Source organism: Homarus americanus, unplaced genomic scaffold, assembly GCF_018991925.1.
Source record: "Homarus americanus isolate GMGI-L3 unplaced genomic scaffold, GMGI_Hamer_2.0 scaffold28999, whole genome shotgun sequence".
Lineage (NCBI taxonomy): Eukaryota > Metazoa > Arthropoda > Malacostraca > Decapoda > Nephropidae > Homarus > Homarus americanus.
In genome coordinates, this window is record NW_024741016.1 from 197,501 (window position 1) to 212,500 (window position 15,000).

The 15,000-nt window shown below is 40.2% G+C and overlaps 1 protein-coding gene across 1 annotated transcript in view; it reads left to right on the forward strand.

Moving 5' to 3' along the window:
- The window catches only part of LOC121875570 (thyrotropin-releasing hormone receptor-like), a 41,864-nt gene that overhangs the window by 26,831 nt on the left and 33 nt on the right, over window positions 1-15,000 (forward strand). The window contains exons 7-9 of the mRNA XM_042380160.1: window positions 5,397-5,574; window positions 13,106-13,220; window positions 13,399-15,000. The exon at window positions 13,399-15,000 is cut by the window's right edge and continues 33 nt beyond it. Coding sequence (XP_042236094.1) covers window positions 5,397-5,574; window positions 13,106-13,220; window positions 13,399-13,642 — 537 coding nt within the window. The 3' untranslated portion in view covers window positions 13,643-15,000. The remainder of the gene's footprint in view (window positions 1-5,396; window positions 5,575-13,105; window positions 13,221-13,398) is intronic.

Here is a 15,000-nt window from a genome sequence, read left to right on the forward strand (position 1 = left end):
AAGATTGATAAAGTAAAATGATAAAGATGATAATTATTGTAACATTGATAAGATGGTAATTATTATGGCGGGCGATAAAAATGATAATTATAATGGCGCTCATAATAAGCTGTGACTTATCATGGCGCTAAAAATACGTAGCATTTAAGGCGTTGGCAATACTACATCAACAGCGGTATATAATGGTGTTGAATGGAGTAAAGCCTTAATCCATAATACACTGGTGATGGTGTTGGAGATACTCACTACTTAATGGCGCCGTTTACACTGGTGCTGGTAATGATGTGGTTTAGTGTCCAGTAATGGTGTTTATAGTCCTAGTGGGATTGGAGGTCTTCTATTGGCGCTGGTAATGTTGTTTATTAGTGTTCAGTAATTGTGTTGTTGGTGCTGGTGTGTGTGGGGGGGGCTGATACTGGCGCTAGTAATGTTGTTTTTAATGGTGGTTAATGTGATGATACATGTACGGAAGAAGAAATCAAAACAAGATTAGGATAAGTAACCACAGCATTTAATAATCTAAAAGACCTAATGAAAAGTAACATTAACTTCAATTTGAGAAAAAGGTTACTGAAAGGTTTTATATAACAAGTACTAATGTGTGGGTGAGAAGCGTGGAAACTATCAGCACACACCAGAAAGAGGTTGGAGGCCTTTGAAATATGGTACTATAGGCGAATGATAAGAATAAACTAAACTGACAGGAAAACAAATGGAGAAATACTAAGAGTAGGAAAAACTTCAAGAGAAATACTTGAAATGTACATGAAAAGAAAATAGATACTTTGGTCATATAATTAGGGATGATGGGATAACAACAGAAATATTAATGGGCAAAGTTGAGGGTAGGAGAGCAGAGACTAGGATGGATGAATGAAATTAAAAACAGTCACAGAACATTTAGAGAGGAGGACTGTGGTCGCCAACCCCCAGACACAAGGACGGTACTCTGATTGATTGAATGGTTTCTAATAGTGTTTCACTTAGTGTTTATAGAGACAAATGATCTTTGTGTGTCTGTCAGTCTGTCTGTCTATAATTCATGGTATGCAAATCTCCCAGAATCTCTCTCTCTGTCTCTCTTTCTCTCCTAACACTAATTACCATGAACAAGGCACACAACATAAGCAAAACACACACACACACACACACAGGTATCAGGAGGGAGGCGACCATGTGTACAGTCTCAGAAAATCCACTTAAGAATCCTTCAGGAATTGATTCCCAATCGTAACTTAGTGAAGCAGAGGCGTTGATGAGGGCCTTAGAGAGATGAGAGGTAAAGGGGGAGAGGTGGAATGGAGAGGGAGAGAGAGAGAGAGAGGGAGAGAGAGAGAGAGAGAGAGAGAGAGAGAGAGAGAGAGAGAGAGAGAGAGAGAGAGAGAGAGAGAGAGAGAGAGAGAGAGAGAGAGAGAGAGGTGGAATGGAGAGAGGAACTGAAAAAGGGGAGGGAGGGTGGAGAAGGAAAATTGAGAGAGAGGGGGGAAGGTGGGGTAGAGAGAAAGAGAGTGATATGAGAGGGAGAGAGAGAGAGGTGGGATAGACAGGGAGAGAAGGAGATGGGATAGAGAGGGAGAGAAGGAGATGGGATAGAGAAGGAGAGTGATATGAGAGGGAGAGAGAGAGAGAGGTGGGATAGAGAGGGAGAGAAGGAGATGGGATAGAGAGGGAGAGAAGGAGATGGGATAGAGAGGGAGAGTGATGTGAGAGGGAGAGAGAGAGGGGAGGAGTCATGGCCACACTGCCTTACTTAAGTTATAACACTTCACAAACTCCAACAACCAACTCAACGAAGAACAATTATTACAATTTCCCTCAGGATACTGTAAGACTTCTAGTCCCCAAGTTCAGCAGAAGGATTCCCGGGAGGAGTCTACATTCCTACGGTATCTCTTCAGTGCGGGAAGAACCAGGAGGAGGTTTCCCCTGGCGTAGAGAGATAAGAAAACAATTTAAACATATTACAGGTTTGCGTTTTTTTTTTTTTTTTACATAAGAAGAACGAACGCCAGGGTAAACAAATAAGCATAAACGATCGCCTGGCGTAGCGTACGACCTGACATTACCAGCTGAATGTACAGTAAACACAAGGAAGCTTTACGTCTGATTGAGGAGGCGGTGGTGTTGTGGCCAGGTGCTAAACGACTTAAGTGACGGAAGTATTGTCATGGTGATAGTGACGTCAGTGTGTGTGTGTGTGTGTGTGTGTGTGTGTGTGTGTGTGTGTGTGTGTGTGTGTGTGTGTGTGTGTGTGTGTGTGTGTGTGAATTGAAGAAGAAGTTTTTCTTTCAACAATTTACGTCATCAGCTAAAGCCTAATGAAGTGCTTTGATTATATATTGTACATATTCATATTATTATTATTACTGCTAATAAATAATAATAATAATAATAATAATGTCACTATCATCACTATCATTGTTACTGTCAGTATATATAAATTGAAAACATAAACACACACACACACACACACACATATATATATACATATATATATATATATATATATATATATATATATATATATATATATATATATATATATATATATACAGTATATATATATACTTACTTAAAAACAAGTTACGTATCAGCAAGCGCCTCATTTTACACCTTCGTACACAATACCTGGTTGATGGGTCATTAACACAACACCTTATAAAGGCCAAGCGCGAGTGTTGACCAGACCAGGTGGCGCCCAGTCATATTTTGGGGTCCATGATTGTAAATTTATTAGTCTCTCTCTCATTCCTGTTCAATAAGAGTAATAATTATCAAACTATCTATCTATCTATCTATCTATCTATCTATCTATCCAGGGACAATGTAATTTGCTTCCCAAAGTGCGGAAATTATCAGAAATCAACACAGAAAAGTTAATATCCCGTAAACTATCATAATTTAAATACGATACATTAAATACCCCCCAAAAAATAACCTCACCTTACATAACCTAACCAATCAGCTGCCTCGTTACAAAATGACCCCTTGGCCTCAGTTGCAAATATCGACTGAACGAACAGACTATGGGAAGAATATTTTCCTGAATACATCGACTGAGGAATATTGTAGCTATATTAACTGATCTTGAGTGTAAGGTAATGCTATCAAACACACTCAGAGATGTAAATTAACTTAACTGGCAACAACTTACAAAAACTCCGTCAAATAATGATAACTTCAACTAAAGAAATATATCTCCGCTACACCATAAATTGCCCTGTACGTATGTCTATCAGGATCGAAATTAGGACTTAAAATGTACAAATTATTGGTGAGTGAGAGTCTAGCTGTAAGTGGTGAAGGTCGACATAAATCCAAAAGTTATTGAAATATTTAATTGGTCGTGGGAAGACTCGTGTGATTTAAAGTTAAATTCCACTAGAAATGAAACCGAAAAAAAAGTTATAATCTATTCACAGCCTTTTTTTTTTGTAATAACATCTATGAACATTTACAGGTTTCAATCAGTTAACATGAATAAATTATAAACCCGAGTAGTTTTATTTTCTATGCAGTTTTTATAGGGAGTGGAATTCTCGCGCGGTATTATTTTCTTCTCAATTTCGCTAAACGCATTTGGGTGTAAAATCTTTCTTACTTAAATTATGTCGACAGGAATATACCCACATTTGATATTTTTTATACCAATATATTCCCTGTCTGTCTAAATCATACATCTATTGTTATTTTGTTATTATGTTATCATACTGTTGATCATGAGTGGAGTCTACAAGCTTTTAACATATCATACACATTAATAATAAATTACAGAAGAACTGCCAGATGTTCCTTGTTTACTGTGTCGCGCACTTCGTCTGCCACCAAAGAAAGACACCCACCAGCTTGTTGAGTTTCTTGAACCAGAGTCTCTTGATCGATCTTGTCGTCAATGAGCCATATCAGGCTCGCTACGAATTGTCTTTGACACCTGTGAAATTCTTTGGATCATCGTTCCAAGGTCTGCCCGCCTCTTGTCACTACCCCTTACTCTGTAGTCTAGTAAGGTCCGGATGTTTTCTGTTTTCAATGACCTGTCGTCTGTTTACAGTACGTGAGATCATCCCTACGACCCGATGCTTCGCCGTCCATATAACACAACGCTCTTCTTGATGGCATGCGGAAGGTTCTTGTATGTCACCTGTCGCTGAGCATTGTGTTATCGATCGGCTTTTCACTGTTACTCATAACTTTCGTGAAGTTGTTTCCTCTGGCAACATATTTCACATGTGTTTAATACCCAGTTCCAGGGATCCTGTGTGGATCTGCTCTTGGAGTCAGACTTGTGCTTTTTATTCAGAAATGTTAATCATATTTTTCTGTTGCAACTGTGATTCTGTGGTTTATTACCGCGCACTGATTTATATTCGATTAGCTGTATCAATCCCACCAACACATCCAATAATTCAATTAAAAATGCATAACTCAACACACGGACATCATCTATCTCTTGTTAACATTCACCAAAGATCCAAAACCCAACTTTCTTAAACGCTTGAATACAATTCGAAGATCTCACTACCCCAAAAAGTGTTGCTCGCCGTCATCCCCAACACACAATATCGGCGGAAAACATTATACAAAGTAAACCCGGGCAGCTGGCAAAGCCTTCTTTCAGAGACAACCTGGATCATTGAGTGTTATGATTACCAATGAGCGGAATTACCAGTGTCTGGTTATATAATACTTATTTTCGATGAAAACATTTTACGGCTTCAAGTGGAGAGTGGAGAGTGTTGCTGCTGACTGTTGTCTTCTTGCCGTGAGGATGATAAGTCAGTGTCTCCGAGTGACGGAACTAATTATTTCCATTTTAAAGAGGTGAAGCCAAGCGTAAGTCAACCTCGAGTCTCGGGTCAGGTCAGGCCCGGTCTGTCTGATGACTAGCATCAAAGACCTGGCCTGACCTGACCTAACCTCAACAGACCTATTTGATAGCTCACGGACACCGAGCCAATAAGATAAATGACCAGGCTACCTTATAAGCTTATAAGAATAAGCTTATAAGGAGGGGGGGGTGGCCTTTCCCCTCCTGGATTCACCGCCGCTATCTATCTCCCTACCTTCCTGTATCCTGTCTCCTCATGTGATGTGTCTAGTTTAGTTCCTGCCATCCTCTTCACTAAGGCCTCCTGTAACAACTAATTAACCTATAACTTTTCATAATGAGGTAAATTATATCGAAATTAATTTTACGACATCAAACGGGAACTCTAACTAACTTTACACAGCGTCAGGGAAAAAGACTGACCCATTACTAGGAGCAGCACCCAGATATTGATCCCATTACCTCCCTGTCCTTTCACATCAACTAAATACACCTATTACTTGATCCCCTTAACCTTAACACTAGCCATTAACCTAACCTAAACCCTTGTCTCCGCGTTCTCTCACAGCAGGGAAGGACGAGCAGTCAGTCAGGGAGGTCTCCGTGTCCCAGCTCAGGTCGCAGTGTCAACAGAATCTCGACCAAGCATCATGTGAGCCAACCAGCGGCGTCCTCCTCCTCCTCCACCACCAAGAACAACAACAACCTCAAGATGGCCATGCCCTTCACCTCCTCTGCCGCCACAGGTCAGTTAGTCCTCCTCCACCTCCCTCTCCTCCCTCTCCTTCATTGCCCCCTCTTCTTCCTTCCTTTCCTGCTCTTTCACTCCTTCACTCCCCTCCTTCGCCTCCTCCTCTGCCACAAGTCACTAACTCCATCCACCCTTCTTTTTCCTCTTCTTGCCTTCTCCTCCATCTACCATCTACTACGCCCTTCTTAACTGGGAGGTTTTTATTTATCTCACCACTCTCTCACACTGAGGGTTAAGACCACCATAATAACCTAGGTACCAGGAGTGTAATATATACCTGTAATAATTAACAATATAGTTATTCCTTGTTTATCTCCATTGTTATATATCTTTTTCTAACTACAGTATATATTGGGAAAGGTATCCAGTTCTAATATTTACTGTGACCATTTATACATATGGTAGTACTCGCCTCTCTCAAGTGTTCCTCACCCGCCCACCTGTAAGAGGGTGGATGTGGCTCTTGAAAGGATTTTAATAATACATGTTCCTTGGTCTAGAGTCTCAGTAGTATCGTAGGGTGAATTTTATTAGTAACTGGATATATAAAAACTGCATATATCTGACTTACTTTAGCTACGAAGTAAATTTAAATTCTTAAAGGTTCGTACGTTGAATTTTGTATCGTAAATAGAGATGTAAAGAACGCATTAAACTCATTTGCCTTAGCCACGACACAAAGACGTATTCTCAAAGGTCCGTAGACTGAATTATTTTTCCCCGTTAAACTAAACACATGAACACCTTTGGCTCAGTCAAATTAAAACATTGAAAAGAAAGTACAAAATATCATCAAAATATCACGCTGAAACTCTATCTATCTTGGCTAGTTACACTCTACCAACACGAGAAGACACAGTTTGACATAGAGAATGTTTGTCTTTAAACCCAAGACCTTAACATACAGCACAAACCCAACCGTAACCTTTAACCTTTCCTTCCCTCGACACTGTATGACCTGAACTGTATGGCCTTCCTCCCGCTAAGATAACCTGTGATTGGATGACACGGAATGATGAGAGAGAGAGAGAGAGAGAGAGAGAGAGAGAGAGAGAGAGAGAGAGAGAGAGAGAGAGAGAGAGAGAGAGAGAGAGTGATTCACTACCACCGGCTGATACAAGACATTCCAATACCCTTATGAGAGGCGAACGACCAAACTCACAAGAGGTTCCAAGAAAGATGTTTGTATGTATGACAGAGACGCTTTGATGTAGAGGTCTTGGACGATGGTAAGAGAATCTCCTTGAACCCCGTGTCATAAAGACAAAGTGTCATAAAGGGCGACCCTGTGTCATAAAGGGCGACCCTGTGTCATAAAGGGCGACCCCGTGTCATAAAGGGCGACCCCTGTGTCATAAAGGGCGACCCTGTGTCATAAAGGGCGACCCTGTGTCGGACCCCTGTGTCATAAAGGGCGACCCCTGTCATAAAGGACAACCCCGTGTCATACAAGGAGTGAAGGACGACCCCGTGTCATACAAGGAGTGAAGGAGAAACAGTTGAAAATCGTCAGATGATGATGATGATGATTATGATGATGATTAAATAAAAATCATAATGATAATCACTAATGATAATGAGGTTTATGATAATGATAATAGTGATATAAGACGATAGTAATTATGATAATGTGATGCAATAAATATGATGATAATATAATGATGATGATTATGTTGAGATTGATGATACTAATTATAATGAAGTTAAGTTGCTAAAGATGATGATAATAATAATAAAATAATAATGGTGCCATCACACACACACACACACACACACACACACACACACACACACACACTGCTACTATGAAACTGAATTCCCAAGCAACAACAATAGAAGGAATGCTATTTCTATCAGTATTCTGTATTTCGTTATTATACTGTGTCTATTATCCTGCTATTCACGATCCCATTCTATGTTTTTTCTATTCCACTGTCTCGTTGAATTCATGTATTATTATCAATGTCTTATGAATAGACACTAGGTGATCATTCTATTATATTACCTTATCATTCTATTCAATTATATCATTCTTCGTTTTTTTTTATTTATTCTATTTTATTCTATTATTCTCTTCCATTTCATTATTATTCTATTTTATTAAGTCGATTTTTTTTAAAGTCCACTCTTCTATTTCTCTTTTATCTAATTTCTATTAAATTATTCAACCATTCATTTCCATATTTCATCAGTAATTTCTATTCATCTCTTTCTACTCTATATACCTGTCTCACCTCCCTCCTCTGACGTCACTGTCTCAGGTACCTCACACTCATTACCTGTTCAAAGTAGTAACTACGTCTTCACCCCTTTTCACCTGTCTGCCACACCTGGGCGTAGGGAATAATTTACGCCACTTACCTGAAGACAAGAGGAGGGGGTTAGTACAATACGCCTGTCTATGCCCCTTATACGCATTTGTAGTCTTTCATTAGTGTCAGTCACGTCCAGGGAAGGATTCGGTGTGTGTGTGTGTGTGTGTGTGTGTGTGTGTGTGTGTGTGTGTGTGTGTGTGTGTGTGTGTGTGTGTGTGTGTGTGTAACTCTCAGGATGATGATGATAATGATGTTAGTAATAATAATACGACAACTACTACTACTACTACTACTACTACTACTACTACTACTACTACTACTACTACTGCTACTACTACTAATAATAATAATAATATCACCACCACCACCACCATTTTCATTCACACAGTTTGACCAAATTATATAATAAAGTTTTGTACAAACATTTTTCCCCTTTTCATGTACACAGTAACTCTATTTATGTAATTAAACGTGTCACCTGTTATTTTTACGGCTCACATACACGATAAATCATATTAAAGTTACCAGTACTATACATACGACCATATGAGATACATATTTACTGAGAACAACATTTAGCATTTGTTAGGTGGTAAGATGATATACAGGGCACTTAATTTAATTACCATAACGTAAAAAAAAAATCCTATCGAGGAGAATGATATTTGGTGCGCTTGTCACAAATTACACAACGAATGGCTGTACCTAAACAAACGTACTGTACTGTATGTCTGTCTTACTTGATATCCCGACCGTGTCTGCCTCTGTCTGCCCAGAAACCCGACAGAGGAATCCTAAGTCGACAACTATTTAATGTGGAGCTTAATATGATATTCAGAAACATTCATAAACGCTAACATTAAGCCCAACCAACAAATCAAACCATGCATACCAACACACACGTAGGTAACCACTCAACTACTTGTAGCAATATCTATCTATTTTATTTTCCTTTTAAAGTCTGAATTTCGATAATCTCTTAATATCATCATTCCGCGGCTGAGTTAAAACCATAAGTAGTAGTCAATCATATTTTATCACTTTTAAGAATCTGAATGCCGAGCCTCCAAGTTTATGCAAACATTTGATAACGTGATAACAAGTTTAAGAACGCACTGAAGTTTAGTTTCATAAAGTTAAAACCAAATCCCTTCCTGTACGCTTTTCTACATCAGAAACAGGATATAGAATTCACGAACGATGTCTCTCAGAATCCGGGTTCGCTGTAAGGTCACTGAGGGAGGAGGAGATGGCTGGCTAGACATAAATATTGGTTATATGATGCGGACACCCAAACCTTAGTGTGGTGTCTCGCTATTGAGCCGACTCTCTGACCTTCATCCCTGGGACCCGAGGAGGATGAAAGGGGATAAAACAAAACAAGGAAAAGGGAGAAAGAGAAAGAAACCCAAGGATAGAAAAGAAAGGAGAGAAAAGGGTAGAAAAGAGAATAAGAGATGTGGAAAATAAAGGGGTGGGGGGAGAGGCTGTACGTTCTACAGTAAACATTAAGACACTTGCATAAAAAAAACATTCCCTCACACCGAAAAAAATACCCTCGTCGATCAGTCATGTTAATACAGGCGGATGGACCTCAGGTTAAGTAAGCCCAGTTAAGAATATCCTCAATGATCCCAACAGAGAGAGAGAGAGAGAGGCCGACGAATGCAACACCTGAAGAGTGAAAGTAAATTTTCACCTGCCTAGACCTTTTCTTGACTCGCTTCTTTAATTAGAAAACTTTCTCAAGACTTATTCCCTCGTCGTGATGACCTGTTCTTGACCTCACCTGTGAAAATTAAAGCTGATGGAAAACTGAATAATGGCTACAGTAAAACTTTTATTTTTGGAGGTATTGTTTTGGGATCATATGAAGATTAAGCACCCAAGCATATTTCACCGGATGACTGAAGAGCCTAACGTTAACCTGACCTAACCTAAATTAACCTAATGCTAACCTAACCTCAGGATAACCTAATTTAACCTAACAATAACGCAACCTAATACTAACCTAGCCTCACGATGTCCTAACTTAACCTAACCCAACTTAACCTAACCCAACCTAACCTCCCGCTGACAACAGTTTGGGTATTAAATCATAAGTAACTACAAATACGGCAATACACATTGATAACTTTTTATATAAGCGATGTAAGACACATACAGTAAACCCACTATTTAACGGACAATACGGAGAAAAATCCGTTATATCGAGGGTCCGTTAAATATGAAAACTCCATCTAACGAACTCTATATAGATGGAATTCCGTTATATGGAGTCGAAGTCCGTTATATAGAGGCTAAGTCCGTTATATGGAGGCAAGAAGGACACACCAAAATAAGCTCTATCATCCTCTACCAATTCACAGACCATCATAGCTTGGCCAGGTGGTGAAGTAAGGTGAAAAAAAAAAATACAATCCTTATATTGGTTGGCGAGCGTTCCATGTTGACCATTTTAAACCCGTGTTGGATGTCCAGGTGTGTGTGTGTGTGTGTGTGTGTGTGTGTGTGTGTGTGTGTGTGTGTGTGTGTGTGTGTGTGTGTGTGTGTGTGTGTGTGTGTGTTTGTTTGCTTGTTATTCATCATTTTCTACATATATTTCCCTATTTACTCTTTGTTATGTATGTTCGTTGTTCACTTATTTATACCTCGCATTTATTATCCTTATTTATTTTTTACTCTCCTCTGTTTATTCTTTTTGTTTACGTAACCTTTATCAATGATGTTTATTTCTACTTTATTTTAATTATATCTCTTCATATATTCACTTAGTTTATGCAGCATATCCTTCATTAATCTCTTCATTTACCCTTCTATCTATTCATAAATCGGATAAATCGGATAAATCGGACTAATAACCCGGAACTAATAATCCATGTCAAGTGTCAGCAGCAATAAATCGGGTGTAGAGGAAATATGTGAAGTAAATCGAGAAGGAGAGATGAGGGGAGGTGAAGGAGAGTGAGGGAGGGTGAGAGAGAGTGAGGGAGAGTGAGGGAGAGTGAGGGATAGTGAGGGAGAGTGAGGGAGAGTGAGAGAGAGTGCGGGAGAGTGAGGGATAGTGAGAGAGAGAAGATTTAGGGAGAATGAGGGAAGGTTTGGGAGAAGGTGTAGGGAGAGTGAGAGTATAGTGTGTCAGGGAGAGGTGTAGAGGGAGTGTAATTACAAGATAAATTTACAGTAGTTGATTGGACTCTCTCTCTCTCTCTCTCTCTCTCTCTCTCTCTCTCTCTCAACTATATCTATCTATCTATCTATCTATCTATCTATCTATCTATTTATCTATCTATCTATCTATATATCTATCTATCTATCTATCTATCTATCTATCTATCTATCCCTCCCCTTTTCATTCTTCCTGTTTCATTTAGTAGATATGAGAAAGAGGGGAAAGAATAACCCTTTTCGTTGACGGGATAAGGAAGGGGAATATCCCGTCCCCAAAGGAAGAAGAGGGAAAAAAGATAGAGAAATTCCCTATCTAACTGTAGGAACTAAATTGACTTGTATCTCGTGTGTGTGTGTGTGTGTGTGTGTGTGTGTGTGTGTGTGTGTGTGTGTGTGTGTGTGTGTGTGTGTGTGTGTGTGTGTGTGTGTGTGTGTGTGTGTGTGTGTGTGTGTGTGTGCTTGGACACGAGGGCCTGCCTGACTATAAGGGAACTGTCACTACCGGGAGGTGATGGTCAAAATAATACAAGTATTGTGTTGTTGGATTGACTGCAGAGGCTTGACGAGATGAGTGACTTTGAAGTGTGAGAGAGAGAGGATTAACACACACACACACACACACACAACCGTGTGTATAAACCCGAAATTTCAACAATGACGTCACGAATGTAAACAAACCCTGAAGTTCAACGATGACGTCACGACCATAATGAAGTCTAGAATCTCTCTCTCTCTCTCTCTCTCTCTCTCTCTCTCTCTCTCTCTCTCTCCATTATTAAACCACACACACACAAACACACACCTATATATACAGTATATATATACAAGTGATCGTGGGCACTTCGTGCCCAGTGGTACAGTCCGGTGGTACAGTTTACGAAAGCGTGAAAATTCTAACGCTCGTGTTTGGCTAGCTTGCAACCGCCGGAAGGCTGGCAGCGTACAGCGACATCGTTTCCAGCGTAAATAAAATGATTAATTAATGCCTTCCTAAAGAAACCTTCAACATAGGACCAGGTTTGTTCCACTCTACGAAATTTAGCGATTTTTCCACCAAGTTTGATGAAAAACGATTGTGCCGTTTCGGCTGCCCTGAACAGACACACACACAGACACATGGCTATTCCTATAGTATATGAGATAATCATGGTCGTGATTGTTATAATCATGGTCGTGGGTGTTATAATCATGGTCGTGGTTGTTATAATCATGGTCATCTTCTCCATGCATTCCTGTTATTATCTCTTTTCCATGTACAGTCACCCACAGGAATAAGTATACACTGTAGCTGTAAGGTCGTCTGGTAACGTTGAAACTGCGCATCCAGACGCATGTTGAAACTCAGCTTCCCCCACCTGTTTTCCCTAACTGTTTTCTGTTTCCCCTTCTTTATTCTTCTATTTAGTCACCTTCCTTCCTTTACTAATCCAAACATTAAAAAAAAGTAGGCTAAGAAAAAAGTGGGGGGGGGGGAGGAGGAGGGAGCCGTACGATAACTGCAATCGTGGGCTGACAGCATACAGCGAATGAGGGTGCGCCAAGTCCGTAGACTTGCATCGTTTCCAGCGTAAATAAAATGGTTAACTAATGCCTTCCTAAAGAAACCATCGATATGGGACCAGGTTTGTTCCACTCTACGATTTTTTTGCGATTTTTCCACCAAGTTTGATGAAAAACGATTGTGCCGTTTCGGCTGCACAGACAGACAAACAGACAGACAGACAGACATTCGGATAGCGCTATATATATATATATATATATATATATATATAAACAAATTTCAAAGATTAAATCAATGAAACTTAAAAAATAGAAAAAAATTATCCAATTTTATTTCTATTTTTTCTAGTAAAAGCCACCATACAAAAATGTAATAATTATCTAAAACAAAAATATTATTGGGATTTTCTTCTTCAAGACAACTTAAAACTGTCTTATTTTGCTTCAAAACAAGTTAAAACTATCTTACTTTTCTTCGAGACAACTTAACAGTCTTACTTTTCTTCAAGACAACTTATCAATGTGTCTTTCTGCCATCAGTTCTACCGTACCCGTCTAAGAACCCCCGGAGCATCCTGTCGACAAGAACCCAGTACTCCATCACCAAGATGCTGCTCCTCATCTCCACCGTCTTCATACTCCTTAACCTGCCCAGGTGAGTCCCCCCCCTCTCTCTCTCTCTCTCTCACTCTCATAATTACGAATTCTGACTCTGTCTCTCTCATGAATACAAATGCTCTCTCTCCTCTCTCTCTCTCCCTCTCTCCCAATACATTAAGAGGCCAACTTACTTGACCTCGCTTGACCCAGCTCGTGACCTTTTGTCGTTTCAGTCACGTGATCCGGGTACACGCGTTCCTCACCAGCCTGTGGGGGAACGACCTCGACAGCGACGAGGTCACCATGTGGAACCTTCAGCAGTTGTTCATGCAGCTGCAGTACACCCACTTTAGCATCAACTTCGTCTTCTACTCCACCTGCGGCGCCACCTTCAGGAAATGCCTATTTCAGCTCCTGCCCATGAGACTTCGAACCTGTTGCTGTAGGAAGAGTACCAATTCTCAGAGGTACCAGTAACCGGGAGTTCTTACCGGGGTACTAGTAGGTGAGAACTCTTACGGAGGAGGTACTGGTAATGGGGTGCTCTTGATAAAGTTCTTGATGGTGATCCTCAGGAAATATTTTTTTTTATTACTCGTGTCCACGAAGTTTTATACCTCAGGGGGACAATGGCGCTGGTGAAGTTACCGGGATATTGGAGACGCGAGGAGATACTGGTAGCCGGGATCCTGGTACTGGTGGCCACCTTCAGGTAGTGTGTTAAAAGATGTAGGACTTGATGCTACTTACGTGTGAGGGTCAGTGGAGGAGGTGCTAAAACTGAAGCCATTGAACAGTTCAGTGACCGCGGCCCTTATTGACAGAAGTACCAATAACCAGGGTCCTGACAAAAGCACCAGTTACCAGGGCCCTGACAGAGGTACCAGTAGTCAGGGCTATGACAAAGGTACCAATAACCAGGATCCTGACAAATGTACCAGTAACCATGGCCATGACAGATACCAATAACCATGGCCCTGACAGATACCAATAACCAGGGCCCTGACAGATACCAATAACCAGGGCCCTGACAGAAGTACCAGTAACCAGGAACCCATAAAAGATGACCCAAAAGTGTGAGTACGTGTTTGTGGCGTGAGCAAGACTTAAGACAGCGTGTCAGAGGAAAAGACGACACTAACAAGGTGAAATTGGACGCTCCTTCAGTGCAAGAGGTTGGCGATGTCCTTGTGGTGTTTACACAGCTCCTCGATTCCTGCTCAATGAGGCGACAAGGACGATCAACACAACAAAGCTCTCTGTCTCTTTCTCTCTTTTACCACAACGCTGATCTATCCGAACACGTCAACGGTGAGACGATAAACACACTAAAAAAAAAAAAAAAACAGAAAAAAAAATGTCTCACGATCGACATTTTTTGTAATCACTTGATATCATGTCTTATGTCTTCCTGGGGGGAGTTGTCGAGTGTCTTTTGGTAGAATATTTATGTCTTCTTGTATATATTTGTAATGTAAAAGTGTTGATGCGTTGTATTCCTGGGCTGAATTTTGTACTGTACCGCCGGACAATCAGACACGTCCATAAATTATATCGTCTTGTGGTGTCTGTTAAAAAGTCGACCAATTCGCGTCTTCACATCTCCCTCTCTCTCTCTCCATCTTGACAATGAACCACAGAGGGAAAAAAAACAAAAACAAGAGATGCCCAAAATAAAAGATTAAAAAAAAAAAAGAAGAAAGTACAATTAGCATTAGGAAGAACAAGAAAAACATACATACGAAAAGTAACAGATATTTTTAAGTTATTTACCCGACTGTTAAGGACAGAGGAGAAGTTAGAGGTGTGTATTGAAATCTTAACAGGAGAGATCG